The following is a 26,186-nucleotide window of genomic DNA, read 5'->3' as shown; positions in this document are numbered from 1 at the left end:
TGAATAAAAAAAAAACACACACAAAAAGAAAGTTGTTTCAGGCAGGCATGCAAAGGCAGCAAGAAATGATAGCCAACAGAGGGTAGAGAGAGACTAGTTTTAAAAGGAGACAAACATAAAAACACTAGGAGATTAGAACACACGCACAGATCTCATACATGAAAGAACCAATAGTCATAAGATGAGGTAAGATAATGTGTGTATTTGATGTGCTCTGACTGGGAAGTGATATAATTTCATTTACTTTAACCATGCTTATGAATGTTTGTATGCATATAAATTGATGGGTGTGTATGTGTATTACACATGGAAGCTTAAAGGGAAAGAGCCTTTCAATTTGGAAAATAACACTCTACTATTAGGGCATCACTTCAAAGTTTTAGGACCAATCATAATACTATCAATTCCCACTTAGGTATTTGGGCCATTGTTCATTTCTTAGGCATCTGTAGATACGAAGAAACCAGCATGTGAGGTTAAAAAGCTGCATAAAAAACACATGCATGTTTGCAGTAACGTAGCATGAAATTAAGTTAATAAATTATTTACAAATGTTTATTTACAGAATGCAAAATAAAGCTAATACTTGAAACCCTCTTTCATCTGTTTACACCTCATGTTTAAACACTGTCAGATCTTTTCTTTGCATAATTATTTCCTTGATAACTGTAAAAACTCAAAGGACTTCTAATGCTCTTACAAGTTTTTCACCGCATCACTGTCTATAAAGGCCAAAGACTGGGAAAAAGCTAGATGTTCACCAAGTGGGGAATGATTCAGTACATTCTGGCATGTCCCCATCATGAAATGTCATGTAGCCGTAAGACAGAATGAAGAAACGCTTTATGTACTGATATGAAATGATGGGATGGTAAATGGAAAAAGTAAGATGTATGTATATATTACACTTCCCTTTGTGGGAACTAATAGACATATGTCCCACTACAAATGGGAAACACCTCTAGAAGGACACACAGGAAACTTAACACTGGTGGTCCCCAGGAAGAGGAACTGGGTGGCTGGAGGACGGGGGTGGGAGGGAGGCTTTTCACAGACACCCTTTTACACCTTCTGAGTTTTAAACCATGTAAATGCGTTACTCATTTTAAAAAAATAATTTAATTTTTCAGGTTTATCATAGAATTTGTATGGATTTGGCTTACCATCATCTGATCACAAAATTTATCATTGAAGGAGTTTGGGAAGAGCCTGGTCACCGAGGTCAGACGATTCACGACGTTCAGTGTCAAGCTCCGATAGTCCCCCAGCATCATCAGCAAAGGTCTCATATGAGTATGGATTTGATCTACTTCTATGGTAGCACCTTCTAAAAACTATTTTAAAAAAAGGTTACAAAGGAAAACAGATATCAGAGTATACTTCACAACAGAATGGAACTCATATTCAACTCTAGCAGCAAGTTTTTGCTTTGCTTGGGAAAATGGAGTATTAAACCATATACATTCCAGAAGTTTATGATGAAATGAGGAAGACTAGTCATTACTGTTTACTTTTTAAAGGGCTCAGGATGACTATGAAACAGATAGAGACACTATTCCAATCCGGTATGTTATTAACCACAGGCCGACTCCCAGGATACAGACAAGGTCAACAGGAAGAACTCAATGCAGAACTCACACCCGCCCAGCCCTCGCTCACCTTTCTCATACAGGCTTCCCCGGCCTCCTGGAGCTCACTGTTGGTTGAATTAAGGGCTTTGAAGAGGGCAGCGATGATCTTCTCTCTGGACTGAGGAAGGTAATTGCAGGCAGCAAGCGCATCTTTAGGGAGAGAAATCAATATAATTTTCATCATTAGCCTGAAAAACGTACAATTTCCTAGTCTAAAGGCTCTTACCAACCAACAAATATATGAGTCACTAAACTTCTTTCCTAGTATCTGGCCTCTTGAAAGACAAAAGAATGCACTGCCTTCTAATCACAGGCTCACTATTATCTAAGTATGAACACTATTATCTAAGAAGGCAACAGCCTGCCAGAAAGTCCATGATAAATCTTACTGCCCAGATAAGATGAACAAGGGCTGAAGGAGAGAAACAATGGGAAAACAAGGGCTGAAGGGGGTCCCCAATGCACCCATGCCCCCAAGACATCCTCACAGGTGAGAGCACGGCTGACCTGTGGGCGGATGCATGCTGAATTAGCCCAGGATAGAGCCTCAGATTCTGGTGATGAAGGAAGCAGACACACACAGCCCAGCTGTCTCTCCACTATCCAAGTCTAATCAGATGGTCTCCTCCCAACTTGGGGGGTTAAAGGCTTTGAAAATGCAAATATCCTTAGGCAACACCACATGCCTCCAGCCTCTATGTTAAAGGTTAGTTAAGGGGTAACATTGTAGCAAGAGCAATGCCCATGCCCGCTGACAGGAACGCCTGAGAGGCACCCACCAGGAAGCGTGAGAAGCTCCCAACGCCCCACCCACCACAGCTCTGGCTAGCTGTGTCTTGAGCCCCATCCTCAAGCTCAAGTATTATGGTCTGCCTCTCAGCTCCTCTACCTCTAATTCAAGGAGGATTCTGGTAATATTTTATTAAGTGTATAAAAGTCAACAAGAGACAAAGTCAACTAAGCAACCTGTATTGGGTATTTATCAAAAAAGGGGGAAATGACTGTTTCTAAGCATGAGGATGAGTACTGATCTAGTATATGTTCCTAAGCTATGTACAATTCCTGTGCTAAACAATGATAACACATTCTTAATGAAAGCCTAGAGACAGCAGGAGTCTCAAATGCTTCTGAATCATTAAAAAGTTTGAAAAAAAAAAAAAAAAAGTTTGAAAAGGTCTAAATACTCCGATTCAGATGAAAATGGCAAGATAGGAATGGTATGACAACTCTCTTAAACCAGAATATTAGAGAGATACATACTTTAGAGTTATATATAGTTCCCATAAGACAGCTATAAAGAGTTTACTATAGGGCTTCCCTGGTGGCACAGTGGTTGAGAATCTGCCTGCCAATGCAGGGGACACGGGTTCGAGCCCTGGTCTGGGAAGATCCCACATGCCGCAGAGCAACTGGGCCCATGAGCCACAGCTACTGAGCCTGCGCGTCTGGAGCCTATGCTCCGCAATAAGAGAGGCCGCGATAGTGAGAGGCCCGCGCAACGCGATGAAGAGTGGCCCCCGCTCGCCGCAACTAGAGAAAGCCCTCGCACAGAAACGAAGACCCAACACAGCCAAAAATAATAAAATAAATTAAAAAAAAAAAAAGAAAAAGCAGTAACTTTCAATTAAAAAAAAATACACATAACAACAACAACAACAACAACAAAAAGAGTTTACTATAGAGTGAAATCCAGTTTATTAGAGTAAAAAGAATTATTTAAATCCTAGCAATCTATATAATCCATTGACATCTCACTATGTAGTTTGATAAATATACAAACATAATTTTTTTTTATTCCACCTTAAAAAGACCACAAGAAGTCAGAAAAATTAGACAACAAAAAAACGCCACTGTCTCCCTTCACTTTTGTATCCCGTAACTTGTCTCAGATTTACATGAACTTACTTAAGGCTGCAATTCGTAAAGGTACGAGTGACGGAAGGCTTTTATAGCAGGGCAGTTTTGTTAAAGCTGAATCTTCAGCCTCGCACAAATTCAAGAGCTGCAAAAGATAGAACTTAATTTAGCCTGCTCTCACTGTGAAGACACAATAACCTTGCAAGTAACAGAACACAGCGATCTGCCACATACAACATGATTAACAAACTAAACCCAAATCCCAAAGCATTTAAGTATCGAAATGTGCTTGAGCTTCCTTATTCTAAAGTAAAACTCAATCAACCCCTGTGACACTTTCTGACCCACTCTGATACCATGTTTTTTCTTTACGCAGAGAATCACTTTATCTAAACGCAAATTCCAAGATGGCGGGTACAACTCCTCCTTGTTCAGAGCTGCTTCCCAATGCCTTGGGCCAGTGCCCAAGAAACATACATGTTATAATTCAAGAGCTGGAGCAGTAATCCTTTTTTTTTTCTTTCTTTTCAAGTACAGAGAAGCATAAGCAGGAAGTACTTCACTGGAAATACTGTAACGCAGATACTCCAGTGGCTAGCCTTCCAGACACTTTATCAGACCAGTACACATTTATATATCTAATATCTAAAATGTTATATATGGTGTTCTATTACTTCTTTCCCCTTCTATTGACATCCTGGAAAACGGTACCATTTTTTCCCTTAAAGATTCCTACCTAGTAAAAGATTTAAAACAGTAGAGGAGGACATATAGAGAAAAGCATTTCAACCACCCACCCTACTCCACCCCCAAGAGGAAACCTTCAGTAACGCTCTCCTCATATACAACATATTTGTATACACACACATATACAGAACCCTCTGTCTATATCTAGAGAGAGTGAAACTAAGTTAGAAAGCCAGACGTCCAAACGTGGCCACACCAGAACCACCTGGGACGTTTTTAGGCAGTAGATTCCCAGGTCTGACCCCAAATCTACTGAACCTAAATCTTCGGGAAGAGGACTCAGGAGTTTCTATTTTCCGAAAGATCCTCACATGTTTTTATGCAGCTGGTATCCTGATAAACACTTTCAAAACCAGTTTAGTTTCCTGAAATTTAAACACTCACTACCAGTTTCTGGTCTCCAGCTCCATGAGGAATTTTCCACATAGGTTACAACACATCTGCCTCTGAAGCCCCCAAAGGCAAGTTCCCCTCCCATTCTCCAGGGGCTCTCCTGGACCCTCCATCAAATCTTATGAGTGATGTTATACAAGGGATATAACAAGGTATAAATGATCTCAGCTAGAACACATGATCAATGACCTTATGTCCAAGCAAAAACATAGGACTTAAAGAATCAATAGGTAAATTTTTCATAATTGGAAAATTCAGACTTAGCGTGGATAAGGAAGAATTTGCTTATGACTTTTGCCTCAGTTTACTCTGACGATGCCTCCAGAAGTATAATTCATGTCTCATAAAAATTTCAGATTAGGACTGATAATCAACAGCCCATTATGGAGTCTAAGAATTAATGCTTATAATTTGACTGTATTTATAGTTTAATTTCTATTTATCATTGTCTAATTTCATCCCACACTGTAATATTTACGGTGACAAACACTTATAAAGTGCCATCCACCACTGCCTGTTATCTTGGGTCAAGGGGCAAGTCAAGTCCACTAAACAAGAGCCCAGCAGGACAGCGGAGTGATTAGAAACCAGGCTCTAAAACAACTGTGGTGGTTCCACCCTAAGCTCTCCAGCTCACCTGCTCTGTAGTTTTAGGTGTCTAACAAACCCTAAGGCTCAGATTCTGCATCTTCAAAATGAGAATCATCAGTACCTGTACTTCATGGGGTGCTGCCAGAACTAGGTAAGGGCATTCACGTGAAGTGAGTTCTCAACTGCAAACGGCACATTCAAGTGGTTGATAAATTCAGTAAACTGGGCACCTGCTGATACGAGAGTGATTAAGGTAGATGCTACAGTCTTATCTCTAGAATACAAGCTCAAGGTCCTGAAGAGCAAGGCTCCCTGTGGAGGGCTAAGAGAGCTCGAAGGACTCAGAAACCCCCCACATTCTACCGGACATCTCCAGTCACCATGCCTACCTCCTCGCCAATCCCGGACGTAACATACCTGTGCCGGGGGCTGAGCCAGGCGATGGCCGGTTACCATGGTCACCGCCCGTGCCTTCTGAGTGCTGCCTGACCAGTCTTCGTGCACAAAGACAGGTTACCAGACACACGCCATCACCATCCACACCACGCCGCACCACCACCCCCCTACCTCTGTGTAGAACACCTTATGCTCCACCACGTTAAGGTCCATTGTGAAGAGCCTGGGCTGCAACGTGGTACAGAACGTGTTCCCCTCCATCAGGCCAATCTGCGCATTGGCAGGCTGGTGTCGGAGCAAATGCTTCTTAGGTGGGACCATATCCTGGAGAACCTGGGAGAGGCAGGGAGGAAGCATCACTGACCAGCCGCCCCTCAGAAAGCAAACACCTCTCATCACAATGTTCTAAGCCAATTAACAGTTTGAAAACCATAACTGAGATCAAAAGTTATCACAGACATCCTTTAGTTAGGAAAGGGAAGCTCCATTTCATACGCTGACACTGGGTCATGGAAAGATGCACGTCAGATACGTTTAATTCCTACAGGTCCAGAGTAACCTCTCTCACAACCACCACCACCAAAACAAGAACAGCACCATCAGGCTGTGCTCTACAGGCCCAGGAAACCAGTACTCTACTCCCTTGACACTCACAACTACTGATACAGACGTTAACATAAGCATGTTGCTGTTTGCGTATCTGAGATCAGAAAGAGCATATGTAATAGCACTCTGTTTACTGGACACAAAATTACAAATTCCATATCATCTACAAGTCAAACTTGAAGGAAAAAAGAAGTCTTCAAAGGTTTTGTTCCAATAACCCTAGTCTGGTGACAGACATCTCACCTCCTTATGGGGTTCCATTATCACGGTCACGCTTTTCCCGGTGACCTGGGCCAGCACCTGCAGGGAGTGCATAGCCTGCTTCCTCACAGTTGAGTTAGGAGACGTGACTTCCCGAACCAGGTCATGGGTCACGTGGTGGAAGGACTTCTCCTGGGCCGCCATGATCTCCTCAGCCCTCTCCTCGTCCTTCAGGGGCATCGCACACCTCATCAGAAGCTGCTCCAGGGTGGTCTTGGCCATGGCGACTGCCCCATTGGAAACCTGCAGGCCAGGGGCTCCTTAGCACGAAAGGGGACGACGCTGCCCACAGCACCCACGTCTCCTGCACACACTCCCCCCAACACACGCCGTCACCGGGGGCGCACGCCCCTCACGCCAGCTAACGTGTCAAGGCTGCTTCATTAACGTCTGCAAGGTATTCCAGTAGCTAACTCTCCTGCTCATAGGTAATTTCTGTCTGCCATTCAGAAAAGAAAATGCGGATCTAGACTTGATCCTTGTGTTTACCGAATGGATTTAAGCAGGCAATGCCCACCATCTTCTATTTGTTTGTGTTATATCTGCACAGAGGTTCATAAAGAACGCGACTCCTATAGAAACTTCTGGCCAGGGGCTGTTCATCAAGACAGACAAGTATTTAGATCCTCAGAGAAAGAGAACCTGAGGGCTCTGATCTGTCCTTTCACTGAAGATGCTGTGATGTTTTCTAAGCTTCTAGGAGAGCATATTTGCGGAACTGTCTGAAACCAACTGTGCTCCAGGCAAACCAACATCTTGAACCAGGATGGTTAGGTTTGGGGTCACCCATCACCTACCTCTCCAGTCAAGTCCATCATGACAAAGAGAAGAGCTTTGAGGAAGGTTTGCTGGTTCTGCAGAACCCAAGTGAGAGGCAGCCGCTCCATGAGGAACTTAATGGACACCACACCCCCCAGCTTTGCGTACCAGGCCTGCTCGTAGCAGCACGCGCACAAGCGTTCCACGATATAAGAGAAGAGGGGCAGCTGGCACGCCTGGAGAAAAACGCACACAACCCGTACGGTGTTACTCAGTTCTTAAACTATGAGTGATTTCTAGAACGACTACCCTCAAGCACAAACATGCCCACACAGACCTCAATCCTTCCTTACCCTCTCCTTTGAGCCCAGGATGATACTTGCAACATCAAATATCACAGCGAGGGCTACCTCCCCGATCTTGCAAAGTTCCTTTTCTTCATACGCCATACAAATAGCTATCGCATCAATGAGGACCAAGGGGTCCATTCCTTTCGACCCGTTCTCTTCACTGTGAAACATGGCGGTGCTGGGCTGGCTGCCCACCTGGTAGCAGGGGAGCAAGAAGGGACCTGAAAGGAGAAGCAGAGGGCACGAGGGAAAGTCGGGTTTAGCTCCACAAACATTCTCGTCCCTCAAACTGCAAAACTACCTCGTGTTTTTCCTTGAGGTTAGGAATTTAATAAAAGCCCAACCCTGGCACTCCAGACCAACTGCTGGTAAACTGCAGTTATTTATAAACTAAGTGATCTGACCGGCACTAAGGCTATTTTTCTGAATGTTTTCCATTACACAGTGATATTTTCACACTTTCTCAATCCCAATTCAAAGATGTATTAGTTTAAAATGAGAACCACAATCAGGTATCTTCTTTAAAAAAATCATTAGCGAGGCCAAGAGGTACAATATGGGAATGACCATGGGTTATGCTCTTGACATCCAAGTAACAGTAAAAAGCAACAACATCCACCTACAAAACCTAACCCACACACAGAGAACAGTCTGCCAGCAACTATTAATTCATACCTGGCAGGCACCCAGCATGAGGCAAGATGGGAGTTACTGAGAAGCGTACAGGTCTGCTGGAAACACTGAGAAACAACCTAAGTGTTAAACTGTACAGAACTGACTGTCCAGGCAGGAAGAGTTAAAAAAAAAAAGGAGGGGAAGTTCTGTGTTCTGCAGTGTCTGGAGAAAACCACTTGTTGATCGAGGGTGAGGGGCTCTGAGGACCCAAAGTGCTACTCAAGTGTGCGTGCCCACTGACCAGCACTGAGATTAAGGTGAGATTAAGTGTTCAGAAACTTAGCAATTGGCGGTGTGGTGAAATTTTTACTGTCTTTTCCAAAATCACCAGCCTGCAGTGGGTTAGAAACACAGAGACAAACGAAATGGGTCCTTCACCACCCAGAGCCTGAGAACCCCGGAGCAGAGGCGAGGGGCGCACAGGCAGGACGAGCCCAGGAGCAGGGGAAGCACAGCCTGCAGACGGAGCAGCTGGCTGATGGGCGGCCAGCGGGAGACGGAGCAGAGCGGAGGGTGAGCCTCGGAAACACCACCAAGGACAGGAGACCAGCCAGGGCTGTGACCACGAACTGTCCCTGTTCTACACACAGAGGGGCCAAAAGTACTCAGCCCCCAGGATGAAAAACAAAGGGCCAAAACGTTAAACTCGGTGTATTTTATAGGTAAAACTTGGTGACAATTTTCAAGTGAATTCAGCACCCACTGCTGACATACCAACTATCTCTGTCAATGGAAAACTATGAAGTAGAAAACTATGAAACAAAAGCCAAAAACCAATCAGCCAGACTCAGCTTCTCTGAAACACAGCGTCTGACCGAGTTTTTGAAGCTCCCCGAAGGCCTCAACCCACCACTTCTCTGTCCCACTCACCGCACTGCTGGGCAACTGCCACCATCGTGTAGTGGCGAATCAAGCTGGCTACAAAGGGCAGGGCACTGGGCCGGAGGTCTTTAATGACAGCGGACATGAATGCCCCGGTCAGAGCCTGCTCAAACGTCTTCCGAGCTGGAGTGTCTTGAGCTTTGTAGCGATGTGATATGATGACATTGGGTATGGTCTTCTCTGTAAAGCTGCAAGACAACAATTAAATCCATCATCACGACACTCAAGTCCTGAGCCAATGATTCCACTACAACTTACTTATTTTCAACCTGCCCACCTTCCTCTTGTGCAGATAGGCCTGAGTGAGTTAATTTCTCTGCTTTAATTTCAGCAACACTTTGGAATCAAACATGATGAATTTCATGATGAATGTTTATAGCCAATGGTTCAAGAGACACCAAATATGTTCTACCTAATATGAGCACAGGTAATGAATCAGAGGTAAATTACAAAAGGACAGCACATTCAATATTTTTGCAATTATTTTCTATTTTAAGAAATTTAATGTTTGATATTAATCTTTTATAATTAAATAAGCCAAATTGTAAGAAGTATCAACGATCAAAGAGAGATGAAAAAAGCTATTACTTAAAGGCAACTATAAACCTGTTATACGTTGAAAAATCACACCACGAGGTACAGAATCAAATGGGGCTATGGGTCTAAATGGATAAAGGGTTTACTGCCAATTTTATGAGATTAACTAAAACCCAAGAAAGCAGAGTCAGGGAAGCACACGTCAAACACAAGGATAAGAAACGGTCGTCAATATTTTTAAAATTGTTAGTTTCATCCAACCAGGAACAGGTCCAGATAACAGAAATTTCTTTCTGTGACCAGAGTCTGCCTCTAATATTTGCCCACTCACTCTCTGGTTCTGCCCCCAAAACTAATAAAATACACAGGCCCTTCATTTCCACGTGCAGCATCTTCAAACAGAGGGAAGAGTGGTGGTCACACTCCCCACCCCACACCTGAACGTCTCCTTAGCTCTTTTCCAGGTTGTAATCATGCTCTTTAAAAGGCCACTGGGTCCAACTAACGCAATCAGACATCTGAGTCCCACCATCCCCCTGGCCTGCTCTTCCACACTGCTCCTGACACCCCAGTACATGTTCTTCTGGCTTAAGCCAAGAAAACCTGCAGTCAGCCAGAGTAAGTCACAGCCTTTCATCCACTTCCTGTGAAACTTAGGGCAAAATCCAAAGTCTTCTTGGTGTTCCCCTGAGGCCCTAACTCAGCCCCATCCCACCCCACTCTCCCTCCTGCCCAGCGCACTCCTTAGCCTGCGATGCACAGCAGCACTTATCACTAGCTGAAGTACTATGCATTTGTTTCTTTCTGCTGTTGTCCGTCTACCCCACTAGAATATAAATTCCTTGAAGGCAAGGATGCAGTCTTGTACACAAACCTTGAACACAGCCTGGTTCTAGGAGGTACTCAATCTATGAATGCAGAGATGGAGAACGAACAGTCTTAAAAATAAGTGGGTCCTGAATATCCAAAGGGCAAAAAGTAAACATGGACCCCTACTCCACTCCATTCACAAAAGTTAATTCTAGAGGATAAAGATCAAAATGCAAAGGACAGAACTACAGAGCTTTTAGAAGATAATACAAGAGTATCTTCACGATGAGGATGCAGAAAATGATTTCTTACAAACAATATAAAAAGCATAAAACAAAAGGAAAAATTTATCACCTTGACCACAGTAATATCATGAACTTCTGTTTATCAAAAAATTCGGCTGAAAGGCTTAGAAACAATGAGCACACCTAGCAGAGAGACCTTGGTCTGTGTCCATTTCTTCAGGAGCCCTCATTCCTTTGATAGGGAATGGTGACTCCAGGGCTGGGGGAGAGAGGGCACGAGGTGAGCCAGAAACATCCTGCTGACCTACAAAGGATGCCCAGAAACTGATGGGGACACGACACAGGAATACAGGAGCCAGCCAAGAGGGGCTCTCAGCGACTCTATCTAGACAATCTGGTCACCAAATTAATGGACTGTCACCCTTTAAATAAATTAAGAATCCATGAGTCCATACTACTATAAACAAATATGAAAGGAGACAGAAAAAGATCTTCCTTTGTAAAAAACAGAGCACATGGAGGTAGAAAATCACCATTTTATATCCATACAAGAGAATATGATTCGGCAATGAAAAGGAGCAAACTACAGACAAATTTTGCATCATGGAAGAGTTTCAAAAGCATTATGCTGGGACTTCCCTGGTGGCGCAGTGGTTAAGAATCCACTTGCCAATGCAGGGGACACGGGTTCAATCCCTGGGCTGGGAATATCCCACATGCCGCAGAGAAACTAAGCCCACGTGCCACAACTACTGAGCCTGTGGCTCTAGAGCCCGCAAGCCTCAACTACTGAGCCCGCGTGCTGCAACTACTGAAGCCTGCGTGCCTAGAGCCAGTGCTCCGCAACAAGAGAAGCCACTTCAACGAGAAGCCCGCACACCGCAATGAAGAGTAGCCCCTGCTCACCACAACTAGAGAGAAAAGCCCGTGCGCAGCAACGAAGACCCAACGCAGCCAAAAAATAAAAAATTTTTTTTCAAAATTATAAAAAAAAAAAAAAAGGAACAGTACAATATGCAGCCCTGGGTTTGGCTTCTTTCCCTTAGCCTGGTGTTGGAAATGATCTGTTCATCTTGGAACACGAGTCAGTAGTTCATTCCTTGTTACTGCTGAGATTTCGTTGTATCCACGCACCACGGATGACAGACATCTGGACTGTTTCCAGTCTATTATGATTCTTAAGGCTACAAGTTTCCCTCAAAATATAGCCTTAGCTGTACCCCAATTACATCTGACCACATATTGCCCTTTTCTTTGCTCTTCGTTCCTGTGGGACTTCAAGCAACTATGCCACTTCACACTATTCTACATGTCTCTTAACTCTTTTTTAAATTTTTTATCTTTTTCTCTCTCTGCACACATTCTGGATAATTTCTTTTGACTTATCTCTTATCTAAAGATTCTCTTTCTGCTTTTCTTTCTTTAATCTGCTTGGGCAATTTTTATAAGGTTTGTAATTTCTTGGAGTGTTTTCAAGTTTGTCTTTCATTTATTTTAAACAGAGCAGAAGCATAGTTATAACCTAGCTGTGGAGATCCTCATATCTGCAGTCTGAGCAGATCTCTTTCTGCTGATTCTGTGGGCTCTTATTCATGCTGCCTTATTTCCTTGTGCACTTGGCTATTTCTCACTGCTCTCTCTCCAATGCTCTTTTAACAACTGAGCACCTACTATATACCTGGCATTATCTTTGACGCTGTGAGAGACATAAAAATACAAAGGAAAAACCTCTTCCCTGAAACTTATAACACAGAAAGATGACAGACATACATTACCACAAAAGATCATTATAAAAAGGTCACAGCCTTAAGTGATATGAGCGAAATAAAAATGTCACACAAAAGGATCACTCTGGACTGGAAAAGCAAAAGATCCCCTGAACACCTATCATGCGCTGGCGCTGCAAATGTAACGGTGAGCCGAAGGGAGAGAGGACTGACCCTTGATTCCTGAAGCTTGCGACCTAGTGGAGGAGGCAATACTAAAGGAGGATTACGACTGAGAGAAGTTCTAACTCACAAGCGCCCAAGGTTCTTCCCATTTTCTCTAAAAGGCAAGAGAAGCATTGCTGGGCAAACAACACGTCATTTTCCTGAACTGAAGGAACATACTTAAAGCACTAAGAGATCTGGAAGGTCCCCTCCATCCCTAATTTTCTGAAACAAGTTATGTCCCAGCACAGAGAACTGGACCGTCAGCATACTTAGGGTGTGCCAGGAGCTGGTAGAGTGCGTGTTTATTGTCCTCCAGACTCATCATCGCCACCAGGAAGCACCTGATCACTTCCCACGCCTGCCTCCGGTAGCAGGGCTCCGTGTTGGCGCTCTTCAGGCAGTCCAGAGCCGTTTCGATGGCCTACAGCAAAGAGACGCAAAAACTGTAGTCTCTGCTGAAATGACATAACTCTGAGAAGCTTGCACGGAAAGCACGTGCACCACCCAGAAGAACCTGAATGCATGCTTGCTCCTGAAGAGAGCACAGGGGGCCTGCAGACAGGCTAGCAGGTATTCTCCAAATGAAACCTCCAGAGAAGGCGACAGAAGTATTATGACATAAAGAGCTGCCATGGTTCAAACTGAAATGGGATGTGGAGTTCACTAATTTCATGCTTAAGTAGCCAATGGGAGATTCCAGAAATTAAGTGAGCTGAGAAGGCCTCTTGTGGTAGATTTGCTGGATTAAACTACAATCTGAGTCGTCTCGGTTCAAAACTAAAAGATGACTTTCCTAAGCTTTTACTAAATTCTCTCTTTAAAAGAGGGTTTACTTCATTTTTTCAGAAAATCTACATAGCTACATACACATTTTATCCTTTTCATTAGGTTGACCAGGAAGGCAGGGAAGGAACAATCACACACAAAAAAACACTTGGAGTCTTTAACAGCTAAGATATTAACGTTAAAGATACTTCTATACCTAGAAATCAAAGCCTTAATCTGTGTTGAAGATTAAAGATTTATCCCGGCCCTGTGTGAGGAACCAGAGCTGACAGGGGACAGGGGCCCCACCCTCCAGACGCAGCCAGGCAACACAGCACAGAGGGTGACAAGGGCCCCTCACTGCATCACCCCCAGCTTGCGCGTCCGAGCTCTTCTGGGGCACCACCGAAGTGCCCTTGCTCCTGCTGCCTCTGACCTGCTCAGGGTTATGTAATAAATCATGCAAGGATAGTCTGAGAAGTGTTATTTTTAAGAATCAACATAACCTACGAGCCAATTACCTGTCCTTTCCCTGCCAAAAGAGGGATGGTAAAGTGTGCCAAAAGCAGAACTGTTGTCACGTAAATCCACTGGCACTCGCCCTGCTGGTCATCCCCTTCCCTGCTGGTTCCTTCAGCCCTGCAGGGTGTGCCACGGCCCTCAGGATGCTACCTGCTGGGAAAAGGGCTCCGAGAGCACCACGGAGTCCCTGGGAGGGTCCAGGAGGACCATGGAAGCTTGTCTTCAAAACCTGGTTTCTTCCATGCTTTAGGTGCTTTGGGGAAGAACTACTTCTAAAGGGATTTTTCTTGCTCTGCTTAATCTATGCAGAGGTCAAGTAAAAGTCAGATGTCTTAGTTTTCATTCTAATACCAACCCTGCCACTGACGGGGCTAAAGCAAATACAATCCTAATTTAGGGAAACGACCTAAAACATGGCAACGGGCTAGATTCACAGTATGTTCACTGTGGTAATTTTCAAGGTAAAGACAGAATTTTAGTTGTATTTTCTTACAGGGAAACTAGTGTTTATTTGGCAAGTATTTAGATAAATGTTTTGATGAGAAGCTAAGACTGGAAAGGGCAACACCGTTCTATGGGGCGGGGCGGGGAGAGGGGTGGACACAATTTGTGTGCTTGAGAAAGTTGGGGGGAAAGGTGTGTGTGTGTAGGGGGGACAGGTGGACTGAGAGATGACGACAGGAAACGACTCCAGAGTGACATTACCCATGATGGGTACCCTTCCTCACAAATGTTCAGTAAAGTCTGGCTTAAAAAAAAAAATTACAGAAATCACTACTGTGTAAACTCCTTATTACAGAAAGGTAAACAAGCTGAGTTCTACCGTACAATGCATCAGGACAGAATAGAATGAGCCTGAGCAGAAGGAGGGCTTTGACTGGTTCCAGGCCACAGGACACTGTTAAGACCAGGCCTGCAAGGAGTTCAAGAATCCCAGCCAGCGTCTGGCTCACTGAAATGGCTGAGTCACTCAGATACACGTGAAAGGCCTCTATAAAACCCTTTCCAAAAATGCGCATTATATTAATGGCTAGATAAGTGTTCTGAAAAGACATGGTAACAACAGCTGTAATGCAGGCGGGAAGGCTGGTCATATAATAAAAAGGGGAAAGTCGAACGTGACAACGTAGATTGTAATAAATACAACCTTAGCTGTGTGACAAAGGACCAGGAGGGGTCAGTAAGGTGAAGGGGCGGTGCTCAATAAGGATCAAGCAGAAGCAGCTGAGTGCTCTACAACACGCTGGGGACAGTCTGCTGATTTTTATACAAGGGCAGAGGCGTTCTAAAGGGCACACAGAGAGAAACCAAAGAGCTGTCCGTGGTGCGATAAGGAGCCATGTCTGGATAGAGACTGGGAGAGAATCAGGTACTCAGGAGTGACGGAAATGAGACAGGAACGGGACTAACCTGGGTTCTAAATGACACAACGTAAAACCTATTGGACATCAAAACAGACTAAGTGCAAGGGTGGGGTGGGCTGGGCGACACCTCCCGGTCCATCAGGAAGGATGGCCCTGCCCAGGGTCCAAAGTCCTCAGGGACACCACCACCCACTGGCCTCCTGGAGTGATGGAAGCTCCAACCGACCAAGCTGGGCCCCAATAAATCTTCATCTTCTTTGAGTTAGAAATTCCCACCCCAAAAGTATACGTTCTATTTCCATGTTTTCAAATAGAAATTAAATGTCTTAAAATGAAACTTACAGTATCTTTAAGAATCTCCCAGAGACTCCAAAATTTACCTTCTCCATCGGGAGCTGAAGAGATGCTTTACAGTCGGAAAACTCCACTGTGATACTGGGGCCTTGAACTTCAGTCACGACGTAGTGCAGCTTCTGGGACTCCTTCAACATCTTCCTGTTACTGCCACCAAATTTACCAAGGACACGATAGGCCACGTGCGAAATGCTGTCTGCAGGGTTGCGTAAGGTGCGCCACAAAGCCTGAAAGTCAGTGCGCTTTCATTAACCCTCCGAGGCGGTGCGGTCCCACGGTCCCCCCATCCCAACTCAAAGGTTATGAAAGACTGCACGGCAAAAACTCCTCCTCCCACCTCTGGCCCCCAAACACACAGTTCCCTTCTGGAAGCCAACGATGTTAGTCTGGTGTGTCCTTCCAGAGAAGTCGTATGCCTTTACAGAAAATGCACATATAAATATAAATGTTCTTCCATGCTCCTGCAGTACAAATGGTAGCATGTCATAAACAGTGCAGAGCTCAAAGGCAAGAAAGCTAAACAACACATTGTTTGGGCAGATCTACAAAATGGGATGGGGGAGCAGAGAGGAAAACACAATTTGCTGGCACAGTTCTTGACCTTGGGTTAGATGGTGCCTTCTCAGGTTTTTACTTCTATTATTAGACTTTATAACTTACAAACATGATACATAAACTACCTTGTACATTTCAAATCTGATATTAGAAAGCACAGTGAAGAGGGAAAACAGTGATCACAAAGGGACCTGCATTACGGGAAAAATGAGCCACTGTGTACCTTGTACTCACAATTAGGATAAGGAACAGAGACGCACTCAATTGCTCCAAAACACTGTCAGTTTTCCCACACTTTTTCACCTAAATTATCCTAAGTCCTCAAAATCACCATGGCTCACTATTTAAACCTATTTTCTTAGACCGCCTTCTGTAACAATGCCAGGTATTAGTGGCCAACGACAGTCAACATAAAATCTTGGAACTCTTCTTAAAAGCAAAATTCCAATTTCTCTTACATTCCTGTAGGTCCAAAGAGGCTTCCCTTCATGACTGTCGAGAGATGTAGTCTAAGACTCCTTACCCTCCACCTGGCCCACCCAAAGCTCAGGCATCCTCAGGAGAGGGGTCTTCTGCTTACCGCCCCAGGAGGGGGTGGCACTGGGAACGGGAGGGTCCCATCTCCCGGCACTCGCACCGGTTCTTAGCGGGCTGACGGTACTCTGCCAGTTGTCCAGCAAGTAGGGTAACTGTGCCTCCAAAAGCAAGCAGCAGCCCTGACCCAACTCTCCCTGGGGCTGTCTGCCTCACAGAAGGGCAAGAGGCCCAAGAACCCATCCTTGCCTCCTCTTCCCACAGGGAGCTCACCCAGGCTTGGGTCGGGCCCACGGTCTGCCTTCCAGAACCAACGGTCCTGTTCTCCGCTCAGGCTCGAGAGTCAGTCAAGCCTCCAAATGACTGGACTTGGACTTGGAGGCTCCAACCCAACCTCTAGGCCACGCTCTCCTGCCTAGATGGAGCCCAAGGTCTACATTTCAGGAATGGCAGGCGAGTCCTGGTTGCATCTCCAACCTACCGTCCAGAGGCTCCTGTACTTGAGTTACCACCCATCACAGAAAGCTGGCATTCGGACCCCCTACCTGGGGCCAAATACTCTACACCAAAGGGGCAGGTGAGTAAGCAACAGGCAGCCTGAATCTCGAACAATTACCAACCACATTACAAATCACTACCATCAGCAAAACATGAAGGAATAACCTGATATTCGACACTGAGCTCTAATGACCACAAAATATAAACTGGTTTCAAAACCGCCTCCTTTCTTATCTGCTCTGTTTCCTTTGGGGGTGGCCAGACAGCTCTACTTCCTTTACAAGTCTGCATTTCTACTGTGTAACTCGACATCTCTCCTGGAGAAAGAGAGGATCTCCCTGGAAGAAACAGCAGCCATTTAACACCTGCCTTCCCAAGTCATCAACTTCACGAGAACATGACACTGTGCAAGCCCTATGAAAGGGGAGCAATCCTGCAAAACCAATATTCACTCCACACCTGCAGTATTTCTTTACATCGTTTCGTAAGCCAGAAGACCCACACAGCAAGTTGAAGGCTATGCCAGTAGCCCACCAGGGAGCAGGGAGCCCACCGCTCCGCACGGGAGCTCAACAGTGGCCAGCCACTTCTGAAACTGCCAGCCTAAAATCCTCAGTGAGAACCAGATACGTGAGGCCCGGCGCCCTCTGCTGGCGGCACGGAAACGCAGACTGACCTGCATGAGCTCTGCGCGCACGGGCTGGATGTGGTCGTAGAGGAAGTCGGGCTGCAGGTTGTCCACACACAACTCCAGAGTCCTCAGGCCTTGGCTGACCAACGTCTGCGAGCCGTTGAGAGCCGACACCAAGGGGTCCATCAGCATGGGCAGATAGGGCAGGAGCGAGCTCAGCCGCACGGGCACCGTGAGACACAGCTCCACAAAGAGGTCCTTCATGTGCTGCTTGTGCAGGCCGCTCTGCAGCATGTTTAGCCCTGCGCACAGGGTGTGAGGCCATCGGGGGCGGTTACTTCCCAGACACACGCCCAAGTTAACTGTACAGAGTAGGTGACCCGCCTTTTCACATAAACGTCAACCTGATAATAGGAAGACTTTTTACGCCTTATAATTTCTGTTATTAGCTAAATCTATTCTGTAACTGCACCCTGTGACCTCTTCCGTCTACCTTATTCATGGTGACAACAGCAGGCTGCACATAGTTTCAGTTACAATTAATATTATTTAATGTTGATTAAATTAATTTAATATTAAGGACTAATAAATATTATACATCAAACTTTAAAAAATCATGTCATGCTATGAATAAGCCTAATCTAAAGAAACAGACTCCAATATGATGTGTCCATATCAAGCTTGATGTTCATAACCTTACGTGTTTTTTCAGATTTCCAGTAAACCACAGTTGATGTCTATGCTCTAAAATAAACATTTAAAAAAAAAAAAAATCCACTTTCGGTTTTTATAAATGGGAGGAGCTTCCTGCTTATAAACACAACCCCCCCCCCCACTTTTCACGAGGGTAACCAAGTATTTACTGAGCCCCCTCCTAAGACATGTCAGAAGAGGACCTGCCCACAGAACCTTAGAGACAAGTGGAAAGAGAAAAGCAAGTAACAGTGGCCGCAAACAAGGCACATCCCGGGCAGCTGAGGCTGAAGAAGGAGGAGCTATCAGGGAAGGCATCACCCAGCAGCCACACCAGATCCAGAATCCAGAGAAGAAGGTGGACGAGGAGAGGGCACGGCGAAGTTCCCAAGGAGGGGATGCACTTGAACAAAAGCAGGTGGGGAGAAGGAAGGTTGGGAAGAGCGCAGGAGGGAAAATCAGACCCATCAGAGCAGAGGGCGCAGGTTGGGGAAGACAGGGGACGGGGTCAAATACGGACGACAGAGCCTGACTATGGGCCTCCTTAAGCATCTGGCCTGGGGGACGTAGGGCCATGTTACACTCAACTTTCAAGGATTTCCCAGTTGCGAAGATTCAATCCCTTGCCAAGCGCTCACCCTTATCAGAAAAAAAAAAAATTCCTAGGATAGTGTTTCTAGTCAGTTCATACCTGTAAACATTCACTGGACCCAATATCCCCTTTAGTTATGTATACCTTGAAAGCATTCCTAACACACAGGAATGAAAGAATTCTGTCTATGCAAGTTAGCAACTAGATAAAAATATAAACATATTTTTATGTATTTTATATAAAGCTTATATCAGCTTTATAACTTGTTTTTTTCCCTTCTTGTTCTGATTCTCTTTCAATCTAGGGATCCCTGATCTTACTAAACCACTTTCTAGAACTGCTTACCAAATGCTACAAAAATGTAACAAAGTCCTAACCGGGGTAACTAAGACCTTCCAACTCCCATTCAACTGAGCAGGGAGAAGAACCCATCCCTCTAAAGATCCACTGCCTTTAAAGAGAGCAGGACACAGGGATGGACACCCACATATACACACTGCAGGGGACATGTACATACATCGCCTCACCGTGACCTTCACCAGGTGCAGAGCAGGAACCCCAGCAACCAAGGGAAGCAAGACCCATGCACGCACACAAGACTAAAAGGCAACCAACATCACCGCGCTGACCTTGCAGTAGGTTTGGAAGGAGAGGCAAAAATTCCTGATACAGGAGATCATGGCTACCTCCCCCGATGGAGCGGAACAAGGCTCGAAGCAGCAGGAAATAGTTATAGGGTTCTTTGGCAGTCTGGGCGAGCTCCATTGAGCTGTTCACAATCTTGTGCAGGTGAGGCTGCAGGATGGAGAAAAGGCAGGTTAACAGGCTCTAAATGAGGAGGGTTCACTGCAAAAAGATAGGAATGGAAGGTAATTTTGATGAATTTATTCCAAAAGGAAAAACAAAACAAAAATTTTCCAACTTTTATTTGACTCAAATTAATTTATCTTAAAACATATGTACGCTTCCACCAGTTTGGCTGTGAAAGAAGCATTTACTAGGTTCCTATCTTACTATGTAGGTACATGATGCCGAGCAGACACTTTGCAACAGGAACTGGAGGGCCTGTGAGCTCTGCTGTTCTTGTGAACAGTCCTTCATGAGACCAAATAATCAAACAAGATGAGGGACTTCCCTGGTGGCACAGTGGTTAAGAATCCACCTGCCAATGCAGGGGACATGGGTTCAATCCCTGGTCCAGGAAGATCCCACATGCTACGGAGCAACTAAGCCCGTGAGCCACAACTACTGAGCCTGCGCTCTAGAGCCCACAAGCCACAACTACTGAGCCCGTGTGCCACAACTGCTGAAGCCCATGCACCTAGAACCCGTGCTCTGCAACAAGAGAAGCCACCGCAATGAGAAGCCCGCACACCACAGCGAAGACTAGCCCCCGCTCACCGCAACTAGAGAAAGCCCGCACGTGGCAATGAAGACCCAATGCAGCCAAAAATAAATAATAAATTTATAAAATAAAATAAACTTAAAAAAAAAATCAAACAAGATGAAAGAAGCCTGCTCCTTAACTATCAGAATGCAAAATGCAACCTAAAGGAACTGAAACTTCACTACCAAATACCATACATGCAAAGTTTGGAAGAACCTCAAAAGACATTTGAGATGGTAATGTTTTAGAAGACTTAATTGAAAAATGTGTTCATGAGCATTTTATTAGCTTATAGTAAGTTTAATCAACATTTTAAGACAGATTAGTTTTTTATCTTGTACTTCAAATCCCAGTTTTGACATGTGACAGGTTAAGTTTGATGTGAATTTTTTTGCAGGTGTATTTAAAGTGAACTGTGAACTGTAAACTACCTGTATAGTCAGTGATACAATTACAAGTCTGTTACTGTATATGGCAAGATATATTTCTTTTATGGATAAATCATACATATTAGTCTCATGACAAAACGTTCTATGAAATTATTCTTTGAGCATCTTTCTTGAACAATATTCCAAAACCCCATCATTAGACTTGTCTAATCTATTAGGTTTTATTCTCTTTTTTGTTGGTTGTTGTTCTACATAGTTGTCCCAGATATTGGCAAAAAGGGAATAATTTGAAGATACCAAATTATGCGGACAAAGACTCCTATTAACTATTTTATATCTTTCTAAAAATTTGAATATTTTCTTTTTATACTAACACAAAAGTAACATCAAGGTTGTTGACAACTGATTACTATATAACTGAAAAAGTGGAGAAAACTGTCACATAAAAGCACAAATTACTGGTGCTTTATATCACCACCTATATATTTACTTCAGAAAAAAATGGATCTTTTCCCCTATGGGAAAACATCTCTCTTCAGACAGAACTGATGATAATATTCAACCTTCTACAGAAATTAAGTGGAAGAGAATTTTGATAAGGTTTTTGTTCCATCTGCTGCCTTTAGTGGATGATGTATCCATGCATTGGTTTCTGCCATTTGCTAGAAATCAAATAACTGATGAGATAAAATTATACGTATAGGATTAGTCATCTATAAAAGTGTGTTACGAGACGCATCCCTCCCAGATGGTCTTAATAAAGGAACACAAATTGGCTAGATTCAGAGGGGAAAAATGAACAAATAGTTCTGAAATGGGATGTTTATGTGCTGCCACAGAAAATATGAACACAGAGAAGATGTGCTGTGGAAGATGGGTATGTGATGAGAACTGTTACACAGCCAACCATTTCCCATTGGATCTGAGAGGTAAGATGTTTTTTCCTCCTATATTCTTTTGCGTCACTCAAAAAAAAAAAAAAGCACGGTGTGCTCCTACACTACTTGTGTGGTCCACACAAGAAATGCGTTTAAAAAAGAAAATCAGAGTGCCAAGACTAATGACAACCCCTGCCTACCACGAGGGCTCTGAAGTGTTCATTTTGGATCAGGAGACAAACAGATTAAGCTCTGCTTTAGAAACACATGAAACGTTTTCTACACTTGGCCCTGATTCGTTGTAAACATTTATTAATTCAATATTACAATATTTGTAAATATAAAGAGCCACTCCAGTTTCTGTTCAAAATGAAGAAAATTAAAAAGCAACAACAAAAAAACCCAAACACAATGCACAGCTTGGATCTGAGTTTACCTTCAGCATTTGTTCGTTTTCAGCTGCGAAGAGGGAGACAGAGCCAAAGACCAACTTGAACAGCTTGAGGTACAGGTTGGAGAGCTCCACATTGGAGCCCATTTCTGGCAGGCGGTCCAGGAGATATTCCACCAGAATTGTAGCAAACAGAGCAGAGGTAGTAGGATTTGCCAAGAAGGAATTGGCAACAATCTATCAAAACAAGAAACACATGTGACAAAAATCATTACTTCCAAAAAAAAATCCCACAAGGACTCCGAGGCAAAAAATATACAAATCAATTTTCACTTCAAAGTAAAGGAGCTGTTACAGTGGAGGATTACTGGACTCAATGTCAATATTACGACATAGTATGAGTGTGTTTCATGTTTTGGTAACTGCAATCATTGTTGCTTTTGCTGTGGTCATCCATGTACGATGCTTGGTGTCAGTCTATTTATCTCTTGTAAAAATAAATACAGTGTCTGTGGGTGAGTTGTGAAAAAAAAAAAAAAAAAAGAAAACTACCATATGGCAATTGTATCAGTTACCTATTACTTTGTAACAAATTACCCCAAAGTGCAATGGCTTAAAACAACACACATTATTTCACAGTTTAAAAAAAAAAAAAAAAAAATCATTACGTCCCCAAAGCGGATTCAAGAAAAAATAATGAACTTGCCAAAATTACCAAATCAAATCTGTATCAGACACTTCAAGCAATGAATTATCCACCAAAAGAAAAAGAACAAAACCGATCTGAGCGCTGAGCGGAGCAGCTCACTTAAGTACTTAATCTGTCATTTCATCGTCACCATCAAGCACCGAGAGCCTACATCTAACACGTATTTAATTTCTACTATGAAAGGAACTGGTCCAAAGCATCTTAAACTTTTGAACATTTTTTTTTACTACAGCCTAATAGTTCTCTAAATTTTGCTCTACAAGCACTATCCTTAGGCATATCACTTAGAAAATAAAAGGAATACCAAGTATTCGACACATGTTGAAAGAACATAAGAGAAGAGTGTCATACCTGAAGAGCGTAATTTTTTGAGATTCTTTCCACCATATAAGGGACTGTAGTCTGAAAGATTTCTTTAAACGTTAATGGGTTCATCATCGTGAAGACGCCGGCAAAGTGCTCCAATACCTCCTTCTCTTCCTTCATTCTAACAGTTTGGCAGTTTGCTACTCGAATGTATGTCTGTCCATTTCCTGCTATCTGGACCTAGCACAGGAAAAAAAAAAACACACGGGAATTAAAACTGAATATCTCTGAATATATTCCAATACACAATCAGATCAACTGCATACTTAAAACAGAGTATTTGAGATAACAAATCTCTGCCACCTCCCCCCTCCCAAATCTTTTAAATTCTCTATTCTCACCTTAAATTTGCAAAAAAAAAACCTCAAAAAACAAAAACCTTCGTTAGGTGTTCAAAACAGTAAGAAATATAGTAAAATTAAGTATCGTTTCTATTGCATTCCCTTTACACCATCTGCCCCTCAAAATACACTGACACCTACAGGAATTCTCACCATAAATGCAACCCTATGCTACAGCACAAAAGCAAACCCGGGTATATGAATACTCTAGACCATCCAAATAGTAACAGATTTCTGAGACCCCTTCCATCACTAGCACCTCTAATTGTAAGAGGCGTTTTCCACACTCAGGAGCCTGGTTTGAGGGCACTCACTGCCTTACCTGATAAATATCTAAAGCCTGCATTGCATATTTCACAAGTTTTATGTAAATCTGCGTCTCTTTGGGCTGCAACTGCTTGTTGGGAATGAACTGAGTTTCTGGAAAAGAGATAGCACAATAAGTTAATGTGAATAAAACCCACTCTATGAAAAACATCATTTGTCGAAATGATTCAAGAGCACAATTACCACCAAGCGCTTTGCACGACGTTATGCCCCACGTGATTGTCTTGACGCCACAGACCAAGGTTTTTACCAAACTCCGGCAATCCGTGACTTGGAATGTCTGCTTGTCTTCCTTGTCCTTTTCTCCTTGCTTCTCAAAGGGAGGCACGGGGGCTGGCGTCACAGGGGTGGCAGGGGTGGGGGGCGGGGGCGGGGCTGGGGCGGGAACAGGGGCTGGAGAAGGGGCAGGGCCGGGAGCTGCGGGGGCCGCGGGCACGCCCGGCAGAGCTGCTTCCACGGCTCCGAGTTCCGACTGAGGCTTGCACTTCTTAAAAATGGCAGAGAGCTGGTACCTCGCAATGGTGTGGAATTTGAGAACAAAAACCTGTCAGGAAGAGAAAGTGGAGGGGAGACAAAAATCATTCCTCTTCAATAGGCCAACAACCCTTCCAGAAGACAGAAAAAAACTCTCTCTGAAACCACCTGCTGAAGCTGGTGCTTTTCCCCCACAGGTACTACGGCAAGCGTCACCATCTCCACTTCACCCGTGGAGAAGCAGCTCAGGAGAGCTGGGTGACTGGCCTGATGAGCAGGGCCTGGATGCGACCGGGGACTGCTCCGGGATCCACACTATCTACCCCTGACCCAGGCACCCTGGGTATCTCTCCAGAGTTCACAGATAAGGTAGCACTTGTCTAGGCGGTGTCCCAGAAAACAACTCTCCTGATTACTCACCAGGAACTATGCTAAGAGCTCACGCGCTGCCTTACTCATCTCAAACAACCCTAGGAAGCAGACACTGTGACTGTCCCTGGTTAGAAGACAGGCAGACCAGCAGAGGGTCAAGCATCTCGCCCAAGGATCCTTGGCTAGTTGATGGGGTAGTGGGGATTTGAACCCAGGTGGTCTAAACACCCAGGACCAAGCTGGCCACTGGGCGGCCCGTGAACTGCCAGCAAAGCGCTCATGTGAGCGGAGCGCCATGCGGTGAAGACGCGGAGGGAACCGGTACCTCCAGCATCCGCATCAGCACGTCCCGCCCATTGCCGCTCTCCTGCTCGCTCTTGGAGCGGATGCAGTCCACCAGGTTGAGCAGGAGCTTGCAGGACATGGTCTGGATGCTGCTGGGCAGGGACTCGTCATCAATATTCTTGGCGAAGAGCTGGACGGCGAGGGAGAGGTCACTGAGGGGCAGGTGCTGACGGACGTGGTGCACAAGGTCGGCCAGCGTGCTGTAGGCGAGGGGCCTGCGGGCAGAGACCTCTGCTAGTTCGCATCTCAGAGGCCCCACCCGCCTCGGCTGCGGGCCACCATCTCCACCACTACCTGTGCCCCAGGAACACCCCCAGTGGGATGGCTCATCTGGGGCACGCTTTATAGGGTCCCAGTTTCCCCCTTGTTACTTCCTCCCAGCTACATGATTAGAAGGCTCAAGCCTTGTCTTTTTGCTTAAATCTTTACTTTCTAAATTAAAAAGGTTAACTTTGTGCACATCATGTTTATACCAGCACATCTAGTTAACCTGAGCAGAAGTAACTACCAGCTTGATCGTGCACTGAATGGGTTCTGTTGCTCAAAGCTAAACAGCCTGTGTCAAATAACACCTTATATACCATATATTTTATCGAGCCGCAACAGCAGTGTTCAGGCCACCCAGCACTTTCACTCACTGAACGTCTGGACACCTGCCATGTGCCAGACACTGGGCCCAGCACCAGGGATACCAGTGACCCCAGTAAATAGAGCTCCTGTCCTCAGGAAGCTTGTATCCGGGGAGGGGGGCGGTGGGGGGGGGGGGCGGAACACACGAGTAAAGAAATCAACTGTGCAAGTTGCTAAGTGCTGCAGGAGATGTGAAAAGGCACCAGGAGAAAAACTGGTGGGGGCCAGAGAAAGCCCCTCCGAGGTGACATCGGCTCTGTGACCTCAGCCAGGGACATTTCCATCTGGAAGAAACAGGCAGGTCAAGGCCCTGAGTGGGAACTGCCTGGAGGAGTCAAGGAGCCGCAGAGGCCCGTGTGGCCGCAGCAGGTCAGGCAGAGAGAGCAGAGTCAAGC

General features: G+C 44.7%; 1 protein-coding gene across 14 annotated transcripts in view; it reads right to left on the bottom strand.

Moving 5' to 3' along the window:
• The window catches only part of TRRAP (transformation/transcription domain associated protein), a 111,220-nt gene that overhangs the window by 64,520 nt on the left and 20,514 nt on the right, over positions 1-26,186 (bottom strand). For 13 of the 14 annotated variants that reach the window (XM_057530277.1, XM_057530287.1, XM_057530285.1 and 10 more), the window contains 17 exons: positions 25,142-25,376; positions 24,154-24,514; positions 23,966-24,063; positions 23,288-23,482; positions 22,273-22,464; positions 19,812-19,977; positions 17,943-18,199; positions 15,706-15,906; positions 12,944-13,095; positions 9,137-9,336; positions 7,595-7,812; positions 7,280-7,477; positions 6,465-6,725; positions 5,787-5,948; positions 3,537-3,633; positions 1,660-1,781; positions 1,164-1,334 (listed from right to left, as the gene is read on the bottom strand). In XM_057530277.1, the coding sequence (XP_057386260.1) occupies positions 1,164-1,334; positions 1,660-1,781; positions 3,537-3,633; positions 5,787-5,948; positions 6,465-6,725; positions 7,280-7,477; positions 7,595-7,812; positions 9,137-9,336; positions 12,944-13,095; positions 15,706-15,906; positions 17,943-18,199; positions 19,812-19,977; positions 22,273-22,464; positions 23,288-23,482; positions 23,966-24,063; positions 24,154-24,514; positions 25,142-25,376 (3,286 nt within the window). The remainder of the gene's footprint in view (positions 1-1,163; positions 1,335-1,659; positions 1,782-3,536; positions 3,634-5,786; positions 5,949-6,464; positions 6,726-7,279; positions 7,478-7,594; positions 7,813-9,136; positions 9,337-12,943; positions 13,096-15,705; positions 15,907-17,942; positions 18,200-19,811; positions 19,978-22,272; positions 22,465-23,287; positions 23,483-23,965; positions 24,064-24,153; positions 24,515-25,141; positions 25,377-26,186) is intronic. The other variant, XM_057530281.1, reaches the window with a different exon arrangement.

Source organism: Balaenoptera acutorostrata, chromosome 15 (assembly GCF_949987535.1).
Source record: "Balaenoptera acutorostrata chromosome 15, mBalAcu1.1, whole genome shotgun sequence".
In the NCBI taxonomy this organism is placed as follows: Eukaryota; Metazoa; Chordata; class Mammalia; order Artiodactyla; family Balaenopteridae; genus Balaenoptera; species Balaenoptera acutorostrata.
Note: the sequence above shows the minus strand (reverse complement) of the source record. Positions and strands in the feature narration are given on the sequence as shown.